Source organism: Drosophila subobscura, chromosome U (assembly GCF_008121235.1).
Source record: "Drosophila subobscura isolate 14011-0131.10 chromosome U, UCBerk_Dsub_1.0, whole genome shotgun sequence".
NCBI lineage: Eukaryota > Metazoa > Arthropoda > Insecta > Diptera > Drosophilidae > Drosophila > Drosophila subobscura.
Window position 1 is genome coordinate 24,795,837 of NC_048534.1, and position 17,989 is coordinate 24,813,825.

Consider the following 17,989-nt stretch of genomic DNA (forward strand, 5'->3'; position numbering starts at 1 on the left):
GTATGTATTTACAGTCAAAATGTATATTTCGGTATGTACCTAAGCGTCTGACGGTATATTTAATAGATAAACGCGCGGTCACACTGACAAGCGCAGCGGCAAAAGTAAAAATTAAAAAAATTTAAGTAAATAAGTTAATGGCCATGGCAGCACACAACCCAAATATTATAAGCATCTAAAGACTACACGTCATCGTCCAAAGCATACACAAAGGGCACAGGAAGAGCAGGAACACTGGGTCTGAGAGGAAGGAGCGACGCTGCATTCCGCAACATTGATTTTTCGTGGTGGACGACGCCACTCCAATTGGCTGGCAGCGACGTGCGGTAACAACTGCTGGAATTTTAAGTGTGCCACCAGCTAGCGAATATGAGCGGTAAGCTGGAAAAGAGTAAAGGAATTTTCCTTGCTATTCGAGCGGGGAAGCAGCCAAGCAGCTGTCTGGTTGCTCCCTTCAATGCATCGAAATTTGCAGTCTGCTTTTGGGCCGTGGAGTGGGGGCCTTGGTGTCGCACCTGCGCGAAGCTCCACAGCCCCCAGACCACTAACCAGGACTAACCCCGATGAAGTCATCAAATTACTTTACATTGTGTATACATTTGTGTGACTTTCTGTCTCCCCCTCACCACTCCTCACTCTCTTTGGCAGGCGACGAAGGCGGCTGCAGCGAGAAGCAGACCCTGAACCTCTCCAAACAAAAGCTGAAGAAGGTGCCCAAGCAGGAGGATGCACACAACATACGCAAGCTGATACTGGACGAGAATGAGCTGCAGAAAATCGACAACATTGACTCGTACCTCAAGATCGAAACGGTTCCTATAATAGTTCCCATCTAAAAACTGTATTTTCGCTTATATAAATAATGTTTTTTTGTTGCCTTCAGCTGTCGCTGGCGAAGAACCAATTGCTGCGCATGTATGGCGTCTGTCGGCTGCACTGTCTGCGCGAACTGAACCTCTCCTTCAATGGCATTCTTTCGATTGAGGGCCTCAAGGACTGCCTGCACCTGCGAGTGCTCAATTTGGAGGGCAACAACATCAAGACCATCGAACATCTCAACACGAATGTTGCGTTGGAGTGCATTAATCTGGCGGAGAACAGCATCACCAGCATATCGGACATCTCGTATTTGTGCAATCTCAAGGAGCTCTACCTGCACGGCAATCGTCTGACGCATCTGCGGCAATGCGACAAGTACTTGCCCACCTCCCTGGAGACCCTGACGCTGGCCAAGAACAACATCGATGACTTGAACGAGATCTGCACGCTGTCGCATCTGAGCAACCTGCTGAGTCTCTCCATCAACGATAATGGCTGTGTGAACATGTCCCTGGGTCCCAATAGCGTGGAGTAAGTGACGATTCTCCTCTCGATCCCTTTTACTGACTGTCTGCCCTTTTAGCGGCTTTGATTATCGCCCTTTTGTGCTGAACTGGTGCATGAGCCTCAAGTGCATCGATGGCTATGCAGTGGATCCCATCGAGAGCCTCAAGGCCGAGTGGCTGTACAGCCAGGGGCGTGGTCGCCAGTTCCGTGTGGGCGAGCAGCCCGCGCTGGCCAAGCATCTGAGCACCTTCTGTCCGCTGGTGGGCAAGGCCTTGGAGAACGAAGACGATCGCAAGCTGCGCCTAATCCTAAGCAAGGCGCAGCATCATCAGCGCCAGCTGCAGGAGGAGATTATGGACAATGCGAATAGCTCGGCGAGCACATCGCCCTCATCGCATCGCAGGAAGCCCACCAGTCGCATACAGTCGCCAAGATGTGAGCGAAACTCTCTGCCCTCTCTTGGAAATTGCTTTAACTTCTGCTTCCCTTTTGCAGTCTCTCGCTTGAGTGGCCGCCAAGGCTCGCCCGAGTCCATGGTGAATAGCTATCATGGCAACAGCAGCAGCAATAGCAGCATCAACGACAATGGCTCCGTCAACCATTCGCTGCAGATGAGCATTTCGCTGATTGAGAACATCAAGAACGATGGCGACTACCCGCTCGCAGGCAGCGGCATGTCCAGCAGCGTGACCACCAAGACCTACAACTCGACGGAATCAACGCCTCGCAACATAACGCCAAATCCCTATAATGGTGCGTAATTGTCCATCCACTCCAACCATCACTTATGGCATGGATTTTCCCCTCCAAAAACAGATCAAACATTCCTCAGTCAGCCGCCTGCGGGTGGCCCTTTGGCTGCTGCTTCGAAAATGGTGCCCGTGCCGGAGACTCTAATGAGTCCGGATGTCTGTCCCGCTGCCGTGGCCCAACGTGTGACGGTCAGTGCGCTCAATTCGCAGCTGCACAAAACGAAAATCAACAAAAACAAAGGTAGCCAGGCAGCCCAAACATGACTTATCTTTATTGTTACACTGGATTTGATTTATTTATTTGATTTGATTCACTGCACAGACAACAAATTGAACTTGCCGCGTGTGCGTAGTCCACTGCTGAAGCGCACACAGAGTCCCACGAGCAGTCCCCGCAAGGTGGCCGCCAGAACAACAGACAGAGTGAAGCAGCAGCAGCAACAGATGACTTCAACAACGACGGACAGCACGGATGATGATGAGCAGATAAACATTGACAAATTGACGACCATTAGGAAGATGGCAGCGCAGAGGAATCAGCAGCAGCAGCAGCAGCAGCAACTGGTGGACAACAGCAGTCAGAACTGTGCGGCGGATCGTTTGATCGAACACATGACAGAGTCCTCTGCGGTTATTATACAGAAAATGTGGCGTGGCTATTATACGCGCAAGAAACACAATCCGGACATTGCCGAGAAGCTGCAGCGACGCCGCGTGCAGGAGTACATTGAGTAAGTCCACAGAATCAGTCCCTGAGTGAGAGCTAATCCTTGATTTTCTACCCCACAGACAACTCAGCAAAGACATGCGACTGACCAAAGCACAGCTGGAGAATGAGCGAAAGATTCAGCAGCTGCAGATGCAGGCCATCAATGCGCTGTGGAAGAAGGTGTCCAGCATGCATGTGGATCCAAAGGCTGCTGCAGCATCAATCGCTGCGGTACAGCCAACAGTTTCGTGCGAGGATGCCAGTGCTGGTGGCGGTGGCTCTGCGCCTGTGAGTCTTGACCAGAACTCGGCCTCTGTGGTCAACGATCTGGCGCAACGTTGCACCATGCTGACGGACCAAGTGCAGCAGCTGCAGAGCTCGATCGGGACGATTGTCAACTGCCTCACAATGGTGTGTAATCTGCCACAGGATGCGCTCATTAGACAGCCCGAAGCAGAGGGCCAGGAGCAGGTGCAGCCAGAGCAGCGTGACTGCAGCTCGACGCAAACCGATCTGATTGCCGTGCACACGCCACAGATGGAGGATCTGACGAACTTTCCCTTCACCAAACCGCGACCATCCACACTGGCCCTAGAGTCGAAGATCGAGGCGTTGCCTCCGTTCAAGCAGCTGGAGCCGGACGATGGCGAGCAAAAGGAGCACGATGAGTCTGTGGAGGCGGATGCATAAATAAAGCCAGCAGCCAGCAGCCAGCGCCACACAAAAAGGAAATCCCAGTGAATAAAAACGCTTTAAGAATCGATCTCAGCGCGCATTAATTAATCGTTTAGGCTTTGATGTAGCTTTTGCAACCATTTTCAATTGATTTAACACACATTTAGGACTAGCAGCAGCCACCAACAACAACAGCAACAGCAATTAATTCGTAGTTGACCATCTAATTATTTTGTTACAATTTCAAAGATGGTAAAGAAAGGAAAAAGAAATCGAAAAATTGAAAATATACAAAGCTAAAATTTTGTAATGCACCTCCACAATGCACTAGTGAACTCGTGTCAGTCTTCATCCTGGCTGCTGTCAGTCTCCTCATCCTCGTCGTCATCCTCTTCAGCGGATTCCTGCACGGGACGGTTTGTATTCGGCGTTAGATCATCCTCAAAATCGGAATCCTCATCGTCGTTTTGTGTTTTGGCCGCCTGTGGGGGATTCTTGGCAAATCTTTCCGGCCATATGCCCGCCTTGGTGTACTCCTTGACGTGGTCGTTGGTGAGAATTTTGGAAATTTCTGCTTTGACTTTGTCGCCCTCCTCGATGGGCTCCACCAGCAGAAAGTCGCCGCGCTTTACCCACATGTTTTTGCGATATTTGTTGGGCATGGACACTAGCACAGAGATAAAAATGTACGCTAGACATGGTTTCTTTAGAGGATTATCCCAGTTATCATACCCAGAAAGTTCTCCGACTCTGCCGTTGCTGGTTCCACCTCGTGGAGATTGTTGCCGCGACTGCTGACGACGCGCACGATCTGCTGCTGCTCTGTGGGCAGCTCATAGTCATCCTCCATCATTTCCTTAATCAAATGCTTCCGTCGCGTGGTACTCGGATGTGAACGGTGCATATTTATCAAGCAAAAACGGAAAAATTGATTTTTAAATTTTGTTTGTACACAATAGGTAGTGTGACCACGGATTTATCGATGAAATATACCAACAGAAATATGCCGAAATATACATTTCCTTTTATGAAAGTATACCGATACAAATCATGTTCACGATTTTGAATTTTAGTTTAATATTACCAACAAGCTAAGACTCTCAGCCCTGAAATTATAATTGCATCAGATTCATCAATCAATTATCTACAAGATACAATCAAAGCTAGGACTCACCTAAATTAAGGTTCTAAGCACCCACCAAAATATCTACTATCTTTGTCTTTCTACATTTCAGCTACACAGAAACTACATACCGTTGAACTGCAATTGGAACCATAGGCGGAACATGCAACTGCTTTGAAAAAGATCTCAAAAATGGAAAACACATGAAACTTTATCGGCCGCTTTTTCTGTTCCATTTGCCCTCCATGAAATCGAATCGGCGACTCATTTTTTTGGCAAACTGATAAGCTGCTTACAGAAAAAGTTAGGCTCAAACGAGGAGAAGTCTGTGGATTTTTGATAAAAGGCCAAACCATTAGCTCAAGGTTTATCCTGTAAAATATAATTAAAACTGTTATTTTATTCATATTTTTGGGCATTTCGTTTAGCGAAGATGGACCAAACGCGTGACGGTTGGAAAACCATTATGTCGTGCGTGGATGAGAATAGCCAAAATACGCAAATTGCGGCCGAGCATGAACCTGACGTTGATCGGAGCTTCGAACTATTTCTGCATTTGGGGGTTTCGGCCAGAAAAATGTTGGAATCTCCGCGTTGTCCCAGGAATTTACCATTTACGCTGCCGCCGGGCATGCGACCTAGGAACGATCAGGAGGAAGGACAATTCGTCCCACAGGGAGAAGAGGAACCACAGGGTCAAGACGCAGCACAGGGCCAGGACGCAGCACACGGCCAGGAGAACCCTCAACAAGAATTATAAAATCAAAATATGTCCATTAAACACTGGCATTCAACCGCATGGCCTTGGCCTTGTTTTGAGTGCCGAGTTGAAGTTTAAATTGTGTTTCCAATCGATCCATTTGGTGTTTTCTTTGCCCCTGGAGCATGTGAAGTGCTCCAAGGAGTGCGAACAGTCCAAGGAGCACCAAAATAAACTCAAAAACCCAATCAGACTACGAGAATACACAACAAATTTCATTTCTCATTAAAAAATCTCGACAAATGCAGACGTCAAAAATGTCAGACTTAAACTGTCTTTAATCCCAAGTCCTTTTCGATGGTGTGCGAGCAGACTGTCATCATTTGATCCTTGACTTTGACAAAGTTGCGAATGGCCGCCGGCTTGGCCTCGGGCCAGGCAGCCAGATCGCGGTAGATGGGGCGGCAGAATTTCATGCGGAAATTCGAGTTGGCAAATTCAATGATCTCATCGAGCCGACCGAGCAGGCGGGCACGAATGATCAAACGATTCAGGCGGAAGCGCACTTCAGCGTTCTTGGACTGCTTTAGCTTGTAGGTGGACTCGAGCAGTTCAATCTTGCCCTCGTTCAGCTCGACAATGTCCTTCGATTCGATGAGTTTGCCCAGAAAGTCAATCAGTTGATGGATGGAAATGGTCTGCTTGATGTCGCTGTTGTCTGCCAGTTTGGAGACAGTTTCATTGCTCCACAGTTTGGCCAGACTAGTGGTGACATTGGACAGGGATTCATCGAATCTGCAAGAATAGTTTCACTGTGGTTAAGGAACTCTCTCTTAAATGTAGACCAAGCTTATCCCTACTTGGGTATAATGGGTGGCATGCCCTCGCTGGTCAGCCACAGATCCCAGTCCACGACGCTCAGTTGATCCTTTTGCTCCGTATCCTTGAAGTAGTCATACAAGGCACTCTTGAAGTCGTTGGTTTCGATCGATTTGTAGGCATATTTCTTCAGGTAATCGCGGAGGAAAGGCTCAAAGACGGTGGGTCCACCCAGCAAATCCTCCAGATAGCGCAGGAATGTGGAGCCCTTGATGTAAGGCACAGAGGAGAAGGCGTCATCGGGTCCACAGTTGGATAGATCAACCACCAGTTTGGTCAGCTCAGGTGTGCCAGAGAGTTGAGTGCGCAACTGCCAGAAGGAAATGCGAAATTAGTGGGAATTATAGAAGACAATCGATGACTGCTGCCACTCACACACTCCTGTAGATCCGTCAGATTGCTGAGCATCTTAAAGTCCAGCTCCTTGGCACCCTGCATGCGTCCCACAATCTTGGACTCGACGAACACGGTGAAGCCTTCGTTCAGCCAAAAGTGCTCAAAGTTCTTGTTGGTCACCAAATTGCCCGTCCAGCTGTGGGCAATCTCATGGGCCACAACATCGGCCAGCGATTTGTCGCCCGCCAGCAGCGTGGGTGTGACAAAGGTGAGGCAGGGGTTCTCCATGCCACCGAAGGGGAATGATGGTGGCATCACCAGCAAGTCGTATTGCTTCCACACATACGGACCGCACAGATCCGAGGCGGTCTTCAGCATGGTGGCCGTTTCCGAGAACTCCTCGGCACAGGCATCCACAATGGCCTCTTCGGCCCACACGTTGGAGTTCTCGCCGAGCGGACGGGAGACCAGCCTGCCAATGGCAATGGCCACCAGATAGGCGGGTATGGGCACCTCCTGCTTGAAGTGTGTCTTGCCGGGCTGCTTCTTGTCAATGATGGCGCTCATCAGCGCCGTCAGCTCGCTGGGATGCTCAATCACCGCATCGTAGGTGAACTTCACCGCTGGCGTATCCTGGCAGGGCACCACCGAACGTGCGTGTATCGCCTGACACTGCGAGAACATGTACGGATGCTGCTTGCCCAGTGTCTGTGTGGGATTCAGCCACTGCAGGCCGCTGGCACTGCTTGAGGTCTCGTAATCGATGCGAACATTCAAGCTACACACACGAAGGCAGAGTGGAGGCAGAGTGTTGGATTATTTACGAAGTGCCATAAAGATTAGCTTATCGAATCGCTCGCTCACCTGCCCTTAGCCGTGCCGGCTGGCAACTCCAGTGTTAGCTTTTGTCCAATATCGTTCACGGGATCGCTGATGAAGTAGTTGATGGGCAGCTCACTGCCTCCAGCCAGCAACGTGGCATTCGTCACATTAATGTCGCGCACATCCAGGAGCTGCCAAAGAATGCAATTAAAATAGATTCCAAAGGCTGCCATTTCCTTGCCCTGCTACTCACAATCTTCTCCAAATTACTGGACAGCACATTGAAGCGGTGCACCACACTGCCCTGCAGCTTGGTGGCTGCAAAGTCCACCTTCCAGTTGAGCACACTGTGCTCCGTGGTAATCAAATCCGGCTGCGAGTAGGAGCTAGGATCCACTGTACCCAGGCGGCCCATGTTGCGTTTTTGGAGTTGATAAATTGGACAAAGTTGTGTCTGGTGTAGCGGCCGCTGGAGCTGCTGTAGGTGTGTCGTGCAAAAGCCGCGTTTGGAGACTGCAAGAACAGAACAGAGGGGAGAAAGCGTTCAGTTTGAGTTTCTTGCACGCCGATAAGCTAATCGCAAAATAAATAACAATTTCATAGAGATTAACCGAATGCGAAGGGAAAAACCTCTCCAGATGTGAGCTGTTTGTTATAGTATATGATGATGATCAAACCTCTGATATTTGTTTGGAGATGAACAATGAGTAGGCGTCGGCAATTTGCTTTTTATTTTAATTTTTGCAATTCACTGCCGGTCGCCTTGTGTTAACTTAACCCAATTAAGCCCCCTCTATTTATATGGGTGAACAACTTGAGTTAAAATGCGTCAAATAGTACTGTTTCTGAATTCTTAGTGGAGATTCGTTCTTTCTCTTTGTTCACAACATAATTTTACCACAATATCTCACAACTGAAATGCATTAAAAATGTTTCAAGTTTCATAATAATCGTGCGTAAACTGAAATACCCACTGGTCCACAACGGGTTAAGCGTTCGCTCTGCATGATCAAATATCATATTTCCCGATTTTGATCTTCGCTTTAATATTACTGGCTGGTGCGAACTTTTAGCACGGATCACATAATTTTATTCGATAGATACATTCATTTGCTGAATACTGGCCATCTTTTAGGACTCCTTTATATTGGCTTGCAAAGGCTCACGCGAAAAAGGTACAACGAAAAATAAAAGCCATTAGTTTAACATTAACACTGAAAGCAAAGCCTTGCCTTTATGCCAAAGTGTGAAATGGCATCAGCACAGAGTCGACACCTAGTCCACAGTCAACTAACAATAAATGTTTATGTTGGAAAGTTGTCAAGCTCAACGAATATACCCTAAGAACACAACGTTTGTTTTGTGTTTAAAATGTATTCTCGCTTAATTACAATATTTTAACAATCAACGCAAAATGTAGTCCTTGGGATAATCCATAATGGCGGGGAAGTTCTCCAGCGTCTCCTTATCAATATGATCGAGTCGCTGGGGCACAGTGCGGGGCGTGCGTATCTGATTGGTGACATTCTGCAGAATCTCATCGGGCACCGAGTCACCGGAGAACAGATGCAGTCGCTGCATTGTGTGTCTGCGCTGCAGATTGCCATGCATCGAGTTGTACACGGCCTTCTTCATGACCATCGTGGGATCCTTCTCGTGCAGCTGCCAGGCCAGGGTCCATGAAGCACCGCCGGGATAGCCCGTGTGATGGAAGTAGACACGCTTGATCCACTCGTCGCCGGGCAGTGCAATTTCCTTGGTATTAATCAGCACCACATGGTCCCCGCAATCATCTGCAAATACGGATTTGGGTTTACACATCGGAAGGTAGGACTTGCTTAACCTAGAAGAACAGAGCGCGCATCAGAAAGGGCATCAATCGGGCTACGGTTGCACTTTAATAATTACCATTTTGAATGGTGTGGGAGCAGCAGCAACAAAAACACAACACGCCGGCCGTAGCTTGTGATGTAACGAAGCGGCACGTAAACATTCACACCCGACCGATTTCAACACATTTCTCACTTAAAACTAATGCCGGTGGCTACAACTATGGTTTATACTCACTCATGGGATGGTATATGGGCTTGTGCAGCCCCATCAGATGTGTTTTGACCAGTGCAGCGGACTCAAAAGGGTTCTGCCAGGTGCAGTCGTAAATGTGCCAGGTTCGTGCAAACGTTGCCCATTGCTAGAAAGGGGACAAAAGGGGTTCTAAAAGGTGCTTCACATGATAGTCTTGTTGTTACCCACCTGCACACGCTTGGCAATAGACATGTTAAGGCTATTTTTATATTTTTAATAGAAAAAATAAAAATTTGAATGAAATTTTGTCAAATTTCAGCTGTTTTGGTGTACGCAGTGTGACCGCGGAATATCGATCAAATATACCGACAGACCATTGGAAAAATACCAAAATATAGCCTTACATTTTCCAAATATACTGTAAATATATACCATATCATTTTCAAAAATACCGGGCTGCCAGACATGCTGACTTCAATTACCAACCATATGGTATATGGTTAGTGCTTCAATGTTGTAAAGGTCCAACTTGTGGCGGCTGATTCGAATTAAAATTCATTATTCTTGTGTGATATTTCTTTTTAGTTTAATATTAAAATATAACTTAACAACAAGCGATGAACGAGAACTTTGCCTAGCAAAAGTATCTATCTATGTATATGTCTATCTATCTATTAGAAGCGCAGCTAGAATTAATTTTTGCTGCGACGCATCACCATTCGCTCCTTGAGCGAGAGCCGCCCATTCTTTTCCACCTTCGTGGAGACATTGCGTCGGGATTCGATTTGCACTTGTTTTGATTTCTTTTTCCTGTAAATAAACAATAAACAAACAATAATTAACAGGCCAAACAGCTTCAATGATTTGCGCTCACAATTCATTTATAAGATTCTCAATCTCCTTGCGCCAAATGTCCTTAAAGTCATTGGTGAAATGTGTCCAGCACTCAAAGAACTGATCGGGCGTGCAATCCTCGAGCGTTTGTGTCTCCGGCGAGTAATGATAGAAGCGCATTGTCTCCAGAAACAGCTCGCGGCCATCCTCCAGCATGCGATCCAGCTTGGCCACCGCCGTGTCCGCACTGTCCGTGAATTCCTCCATTTTGGACTTGAAGGGTTCCATTATGTCCTCACTGGAGGCAGCCAGCACCTTGGCCGTGGTGCGCTTGAAGACTAAAGGAAAGATTTAATAAAGGAAACACCAAGGCGGAGAAGGAGCTTGGAACTCACCCAAAAATTTCTTTTTCAGCTCATTGATGTGCTTCTCCACATCCTCAAACTTGATCTGCGCTGCACGCTCCACGTCCGCTGGCTCGGGTATGGGCAGACGTATGTCCAGCGGATGGACACCCTCCTTCCGCCGCTGCGCTATGTACGTGCGCACAATGAAGTGGAGGAGCGTGGTCTGCCGCTCCTTGGACTTGACATCCTTCAGTTTGCCGAGTATGTCCAGATTGAAGCCATCCGCCTGGCCACGCTGCCGGTTGCCACCGTTCATGTAGTTGCCCAGCGTCAGGATGATGGAGAAGACCAATTTGAGATCCTCGCTGTCGATTAGCTGCTGCGACAGCTGCTGTATCGTCTCCAGTTTGCGCAGCTGCTGCGTCAGCGACTCCTCGAACTCGGCCTGGAACACAATGCACGAGATGCGCTCGCTGGCCATCGAGATGAGTGAGATGTCCAGCAGGAATTGCTCGGGTGTATCCAGCGGTATTTCCCCGCCCGCCGCATCCTTGATCTTGTGCAGCTCCTCATCGCTGGCCTTGATGTGTCCAAAATGCTGCAGCGCCTCGAGGCTCACCACGGATGTGTCCAGATTGTAGATGGCATGCTCGATCTCGCTGGTGGGCACGTGCAGGCTGCGGGAGATGATGCCCACCTTGCGGGAGCGCTCCGGATCGAGCACCTTGATGGATTTGGCTCGCTTCATCTTCACCTCCTTCGGCTTGTTCACCGGCACAATGGCCTGGCGCGAGAAGAGCTCCGTAAACTCCTCAATGTTGTCCAGCGGCGTTTCCTCGATCTCCGTCCAGATCTCCTTTGTGGGTGGAGGCACAACAGGTGCGGCTGGGAGTGCCATTGCCGCAGGCGCCGTGGCTCCCGGCGTGGAGGCGCCACTGCCACTGGCGCTCGTTGTGGGCGCTTCATCGGGCGAGCTGCCGCAGATCTCCGCATTGTCCGTGCTGTCTGTCGAATTAGCTATCGAGGAGGGACGCGGCACGGGCGGCGCCATTGTCACAATGCGCGTCCAATAAAGCGGACGCATGGGCTTTGGCGGATTAACGGCACTTTTACGCAGCGCTGCAACAGAGGGAAGGAGTGAAAAATGACAGCCAGGTGGGGGATGGTTGCTTCGCTCCACTTACTGTTTGTGCGATGAAACCAATTGCCCTCCGCGGGATCGGGCAGCGGCGCGGGTGAGATCATAGACGGCGGCGGCGGTGGCGGCGCACCAGCAGCTGGTCCAGGCATGGGGGGCGGCGGTGGGCCACCAAAACCAGGCGGAGGCGGCGGCGGAGGTGCGCCACTGCCAGGCATGGGCGGAGGCGGGGGCGCACCATTGCCTGGTGGCATGGGTGGAGGCGGGGGTGGAGCTAATCCAGGAGGCATGGGCGGGGGCGGCGGCGGTGGCGGTGCACCAGCGAAAGCAGGTGGCGGTGGTGGGGGCGGGGGAGCGGGAGGAGCAACGAGCGTTGGAGCAGGCTGTGGCGCGGGTGTACCCTCTGCCGCTGCACCACAGCGACACGTGCCCTGACAGTCAGCTTCCCCTCCGTTTGCGTCTCACCATCCGCACAGCTCCTGCTCTCCTGCGGCCTGTTGTACTCGTAAATTGTCGCCTCGCTGGCATTGAGCAGCTCCGTGAGATTGACGCAACGTCGGGAGGGACGTCGCGGTGGCTCATCGACGCTGCTCAGCAGCTCATTGACCACCGCATGCACCTCGGCCAGCGTGGCGCAGTTGAGAAGTCGCTTCTTGAGGATTTGCTGCAAAGTCTTCTGTGGGTCGCTGGCTGCGGGCGTGGCCGTTGTTGCCGCTGCAGCTGCAGCTCCTGCCGCTGCCACTGCTCCTGTTGCCACTGCTGTGGAGGCTGCTGCCAGCGAAGATGCCTCCAAGGTACGCTGGCCCGCTGGTGTGCTTGAGAAGGGCCAAGAGGCGACCTTATCCAGTTTGCCGGGTGTGAGGGGCAGCGATGTTGTTGGCTGTTCCGTGTGTGTCCATTGGTACATCTCATAGGGCTAAGGGGGGAGAGGGGAGAGGAAGAGTTAGATAAAATCGTATTAGCCCATTGACTTCTAATTGTCGCGTCGAGTCGAGTGCCCCTTCCTTCTCGAGTGAGTCCCGAGTGTGCCACAAGCGACAAAAGCTAAAAAGCTATCCAGGATTGCACGCCCAGGATTCCCTTTATATATACCTTCCTCTTCCCCTCAATCTCCCTCTTCCCTCTACCTTCTTCTGGTTGAAGCTACTCTGAATGCAAAACTCTCTGGATTGTGCATGTCGCTGTCGCCGCTGACTGCGACTTGGCTCTGGTCCCTCTACGGGAATTGTCTTACTTTTGTTGCTGTTTTCCTCTTTTGTTGGAACATTAGGGGTGGTGGGTAGGGCCACGGAGAGGTAGAGCTACATGCAGATGAGGTGGTAACTGTATCGATGTTTTTCTTTTGCGTTTGTTTAAGTAGAGATTGAAGTTCTCAACTGAGTGAAAAATACTTCTTTAAGTTTTTTACACACGATTGGGGAATTGGGAATGTTACACAACGGATGTAAGATGCATCATCTGTAGCATCTGGAATATATTGAGGCAAAACAGTCACTAAAATAGTCTCATATATGGAGACAAAATGTCTCTAATATTCGTGAATTTTTACTTTAATTCTTTAGTGATATTCCTTACCCAAGGAGTTATATGCAGATACTGTCAGCCCCTCTCTACTCTACTTCCAAGGTTGCCCTTTGGGTGCTCATTGTGTGGTTCTCTTGTGACACTTTTGGGTTCCTTTTTAGCAATTGTTGTTCCTTTCGTTTGGCCCGTGATTGAATTGTCTGCTTGGGTTACTCTCCTCGTGTTACTTCTTTATCGCCTGCAAAACAGCATGCAATTGGCAAACACTCGAGAAAATGAGTGTAAAGTGCGATAAACACTGACTGGATGACTGAAAGCAAATGCCCTGGAGTGGGTGCTGTAAGAATTTGTGCCAAATGAGGCACAGCACAGGCTTCAGGCAGGCATCAAGGCATCAAAGCCAGCTGTTGCACTTGATTTGCATCTGTCAGATGCTCAGATTTCTTTGACTGATTAGGGTCTCGGATGCATGAGTGTGAGAACTTATCTATGAGTGTGGGACTTAATCTGTGCACATGCTGCACACACAACATGCAGCGTGTGTGGCAGGGGACGCCACTTGTTGGCGACATAATTAAATTTCAATTACAATTTTAATTGCATTTGTCACAATTGCAAGCAAAGTTTTTGGAGTGGGCCCGAAACGCGCATAAAGTTTGTGGCACACAAAAAGTGTCTCTCTTTATTTATACAGTTTTTAATTAACAAAATGTTAAAATAAAACAATTTGGAGAGCCTAACTAGCATAACTATATAATGGTGGAAATATGTTGTTTATTAAATGCTCACGGAAGGGGCTTTGAAAGAGGATAAAATAAATAATTTGAAGGCTAAACCGCTCCCTGGAGCTGGATTTTAAGCATGGAAAAGGGGGTTTGATTGAACAAATTGATTTCGTTATGGCAAACAGTTTGTTTAAATGAATGACTGAACTTTTATAATATTTATAAATATTTTAAAATTAAATGAACGATTTTGAAAGCTCAACAGCTCCCTGGAGTTGATTTTTAAGCAAAAAGGAGAGGAGAAATTTCATTGCCTTTCCTTTGATTCTGCATGAAAATAATAATTACTTTATGGCAGACAATTTTTCTAAGTAAAATATTTTAAAATTGAAACTAAGCCACCAACTAATGCCCAACATTTAATTAAATTTCATTTAGCAGGAATTTCCTTCCGCTCCAAGGCCCCGTTTAATCTACTTTTAATCCTTTCCCAATAGTTCTCAGTCATTAAATTAAACATGTATTTAGGTCTTAGCCACTCTATTAATAACACAATGGCATTGGAATCCCTTCAATGTAATCCTTCCCAATCAACCCATTGATCCTACACTCCTCTCTGGCAACCGTCGCTCGACACGAACCCGCACACACAATTTCAGTTGCATATTTGTATTCGACATTCATGGAAATTATTCCAGCATTAAAGTTTTCTTTGCCCCAAAAGCATAAGAAAAAACAACAACTTTCAACTGAAAGCAATAAAAACGCACAAAAAACTTTCAATGAGCCAAAGGAACCCACCAAGGCCCTTCTGTTACAGCGAGCAGAAAAAAAGGAAAAGAAAATAATGGGCATGGAAATACCCAATAGAAAAGGGGAAGGGGGAACCCCGCTCTCCACAGAGAGAACAACAAATAAAGTCAATGTCGAAGAACCTTTGGCAGGGATATAACCCAGGGATATATTTCCCCTCCACCCTGCCCCTGCCCCTCTGCCACAAGCTGGCCTGTTGCCCAAAAAGTTGATGATGCGCGCACATCGGTGGTGGAGCAGAGACATTTGGAGACATCGGAGGAACACCCTGCTCCCGCCTCGCTTGTTACTTGGCAGCCAGTCGTAGAAATTTGTGATATCATAATCTTGAGCTCAAGTATCATCACATAGAAAATCACTTAACGGTGTTGTCTGCCTGTGTGCCTGACCTGACTCTACTCGAACTGCTGCTGCTCGACTGCTCGACGGCTCGACGGCTCGACTGCTCGTGGGATTTGAGGTTAAGCTGCTGTGGCTAAAACTTTTGGCCTAAACTAATTTGAGGGCTCTATGCTCGTCTCGTATCTAGTGCTTCATTATTTGTGGTTGTTCTTTTTGCCTTTTGGTGTTGTTTTCCAGCTTGTTTCTCTTCTGCCTCCTCCCATGCTGTCGCCTGTCCAATAACACTTAACTCTAGACGAACTGTGGGGGGTTTGAACAGGCGCTACAAATGGCAAATGGTAACCAGTTAGCCTCTTAGCCTTCTCCCAGCAATTAAAGCTTTTTCTCCTTTTGGGCCAACTGTTTGTTTATTTAGCTCTTTGGTCAAGTGGCTGCTGGGCTGCTTTGGCCAAACTGTACCTAAATATGGTCAACTATTATGGAGTCCATTAGGCACAGGCACAGGCACAGGCACAAGTCCTCTGAAGATGGCCAACAGATTGGTTACGAAAAAGAGTTGCACCAAGATGGTGGCCAAAGGGTTTTTCTGGAGAGAGCAACGCACTGAGAGAAATGTTAGCACTTGAAGATGAGAATTCAAACGAATCATGAACTGAACCAAACAGATTGAAGCAAAAATTGCATATAAAAAACTAACAAAAAATGTGTGAAAAATTAGACCAAATTGATTTAAATGTTTTTGCCCTTATAACTTTTGCAGCTCGAATAAATAACTAAACAAAAACCAATTAGAAATTGCAATAAAAATTAACATAATGGCAAAAATTCATATGAAACTTTTCAATGGAAATATTTAAGGGCTTAAAATTTCTCTCTTTTATCGCACATAATTTTGAGCTCAAAAAGGTTGAGGCTAAAATGCGCCACAAATCGGAGTACACCTTGGCACTTAAATATGCACAGAAAATTAAAGAAAATTCATTGGCAAAAAATCTAATTTGAACCCCTTAAACTTTCCCACAAAATCGCTGCACTTTACCATCCAAATTTAAATATAAAACCACAGATATATTCTCCCAGTGTACTGCCCGAGTCTCGTCCGAATGTCCAACTTTGGTTTCATAATTTTGCATGCAGCAAAACAAGAAGTAGAATCAAAGAAAAAAAAAAGGCAACAAACTGCAGCGAGAAATTGTTAATGCAGAGAGAGAGAGAAGGAGAGAGCGAGAGAGCCAGTAGCCAGAGTGAAGTTTGGCTTTTGATAGTTGACGTCTGCCGACTGTAAAGTTTTAACAACTTCTGACACTTGCAGGCGAGAATGGGGGTTAAATGTGGAGGGGAGAGGGCGATGCACAGGGTAACCAGAGGGGCCAGCAGGGTGTCAAAAGGGTTAGCTGGACAAACCGCTGAAGCTCGAGCTTAATGCAAGTGCAACCAAAGCTACGACTACTCTCCGGGTTTGTCTTTCATTTCGTTTGCACTTCTCTTCTTTTTTTTGTTTTGGTTTTTCCCTTTTTTTTTTGCAATGGAATTGCTAATTTCCGGGGCACAAGTTTGCGGTTCATTTTTGCACAAGTTCTGCCTGGCACCCCCAAGCCCTAAGGACGCCATCCTCCTGCCACGGCGTATGAGTAACATTAAGGAGCCGCCCGCCCAAGTTGGTTGACAGTCCTGCGCCTCGAGGGCAGAGAGACAGCGGGCGAGAAGAGCCATTATCAATGGGTTTTTGCTGCCTTCAAACGCTAATGACTTGAAACTTAGTTTAGTGTCTGTCCGCCCTTCCCTTCCTGTGGCTTTTAGTTTTAGTTTTTTTTATCCCGCTGTCCAGCTAAACGCGGACTCTCATCATTTCCGCCAGCGCCGTGGCAACATCCGATGCAGCGAGTCCCGCCCCTTCATCTCGCAGATGACCAGTTTCCTGGCCATAAAAGTTCATTGAACTCACACTGAATCCTGCCGTCGCTGTGCCGCCGCCATCCTGCTGCTGCTGCTGCTGCTGCTCGTTGGAAGAGATCTGCTTGAGTACGCCAACATATTTGAGATTATTGCAAAACTGCAGCGCCATCACATTAAACTGTTCCTGCAGCTCCATGGCTGCCATTGTCTTGGGATTGCCCTGCAGTGTGGATATTAGCCATTTCATCAGCATTTGACCTGCAAAACAAAACGAAAATTAATCAAATTTGATGCACAGATGTGCCACAAGGCAACAGAAAAACTTCTGCCCCAAAGATTTATGGGGGAGAGACGCGTTGAAGGAACTCGCTACGAAAAAAGAAGTTGGCATAAATCAATTTGTGGCTTGAACGCTGAATATTCTGCATAGATTTGGGGCTACTAGAAAATACTCTCATAAATATTTGTAACTGTCTATCGAACACTCTATTTGCTATAACAAACGTTAGACAGCTACAGCTTACTTTTAGATAATTTTGGGGGTTTATTTGGGCTTATATCTGGCATCGTTTTGTTAGTTCTCACAAGTCAAGTCACTTAATCACAGCTGAGGTTCTGGCATGACTAATGCCTCCACCGATAAGAAACACCAAATGAAATTTTGCACAAATTATAGAAAAATCAATCAAAGTATAAATAAATAATGTGAACAAAGACAAATCGAAATAGGTTATTAAGGTTGATATATTTTCATCCAGTGCTCATCATCAATGAATTTCTAACACAAATCACTTTTTGCACATTAGATTTGTTCGACAATCTTCCTCCAACACCAAACGACTCTTCTTTAAGGGAAATTCAAACCCAAAGAAAACTTTTTATGTGGTAGAGGAAAAACTTACGCTTGCTGTCAGCGTGTGAGTGGGAAATGGCGCCCAGCTGAGGGTCAGGCGTGGGCGGTAGATTCACGCTAATGCGGACGATGCGTAGGCTAACACTTGTCGCAGGTGGAGACTTGGGTCG

At 47.6% G+C, this 17,989-nt stretch overlaps 4 protein-coding genes across 8 annotated transcripts in view; 1 reads left to right on the forward strand and 3 right to left on the reverse strand.

The window, feature by feature from the left end:
* The first annotated feature begins 72 nt into the window (after positions 1–72).
* LOC117901088 (centrosomal protein of 97 kDa) lies at positions 73–3,685 on the forward strand. Of its 2 annotated transcripts, none has more exons than XM_034811715.1 (8): positions 73–376; positions 649–812; positions 884–1,350; positions 1,403–1,761; positions 1,822–2,079; positions 2,143–2,319; positions 2,401–2,655; positions 3,642–3,685. In XM_034811715.1, exons 1-8 carry the CDS (start codon positions 370–372, stop codon positions 3,668–3,670), a joined length of 1,716 nt encoding a protein of 571 aa, XP_034667606.1. In that variant the 5' UTR covers positions 73–369; the 3' UTR covers positions 3,671–3,685. The 2 variants fall into 2 exon arrangements, with proteins under 2 accessions (XP_034667606.1, XP_034667604.1); XM_034811713.1 differs by lacking the exon at positions 3,642–3,685 and adding an exon at positions 2,868–3,550 and having other exon boundaries at positions 74–376; positions 2,401–2,809.
* LOC117901089 (probable RNA-binding protein EIF1AD) lies at positions 3,667–4,435 on the reverse strand. Its single transcript, XM_034811716.1, has 2 exons — positions 4,195–4,435; positions 3,667–4,129 (listed from the first exon to the last, which is right to left on the reverse strand). Exons 1-2 carry the CDS (start codon positions 4,364–4,366, stop codon positions 3,804–3,806), a joined length of 498 nt encoding a protein of 165 aa, XP_034667607.1. The 5' UTR covers positions 4,367–4,435; the 3' UTR covers positions 3,667–3,803.
* A 1,098-nt stretch (positions 4,436–5,533) lies between these two features.
* Positions 5,534–9,709, reverse strand: LOC117900973 (39S ribosomal protein L13, mitochondrial). 4 transcript variants are annotated; one of them, XM_034811557.1, is made up of 7 exons: positions 9,576–9,709; positions 9,390–9,513; positions 7,576–7,835; positions 7,365–7,513; positions 6,540–7,278; positions 6,146–6,474; positions 5,534–6,080 (listed from the first exon to the last, which is right to left on the reverse strand). In XM_034811557.1, the coding sequence occupies exons 1-7, from the start codon at positions 9,597–9,599 to the stop codon at positions 5,612–5,614; spliced, it is 2,094 nt and encodes a 697-aa protein (XP_034667448.1). In that variant the 5' UTR covers positions 9,600–9,709; the 3' UTR covers positions 5,534–5,611. The 4 variants fall into 4 exon arrangements, with proteins under 4 accessions (XP_034667448.1, XP_034667449.1, XP_034667450.1 ...); XM_034811558.1 differs by lacking the exons at positions 9,390–9,513; positions 9,576–9,709 and adding an exon at positions 8,000–8,077; XM_034811559.1 differs by lacking the exons at positions 9,390–9,513; positions 9,576–9,709 and adding an exon at positions 7,917–7,993 and having other exon boundaries at positions 7,576–7,837.
* Positions 9,710–9,984: 275 nt separating this feature from the next.
* The window catches only part of LOC117900518 (protein cappuccino), a 28,062-nt gene continuing 20,057 nt past the window's right edge, over positions 9,985–17,989 (reverse strand). Inside the window, 6 exon segments of the mRNA XM_034810913.1 lie at positions 9,985–10,157; positions 10,222–10,519; positions 10,577–11,647; positions 11,713–12,106; positions 12,109–12,582; positions 17,016–17,224. Coding sequence (XP_034666804.1) covers positions 10,040–10,157; positions 10,222–10,519; positions 10,577–11,647; positions 11,713–12,106; positions 12,109–12,582; positions 17,016–17,224 — 2,564 coding nt within the window. The 3' untranslated portion in view covers positions 9,985–10,039.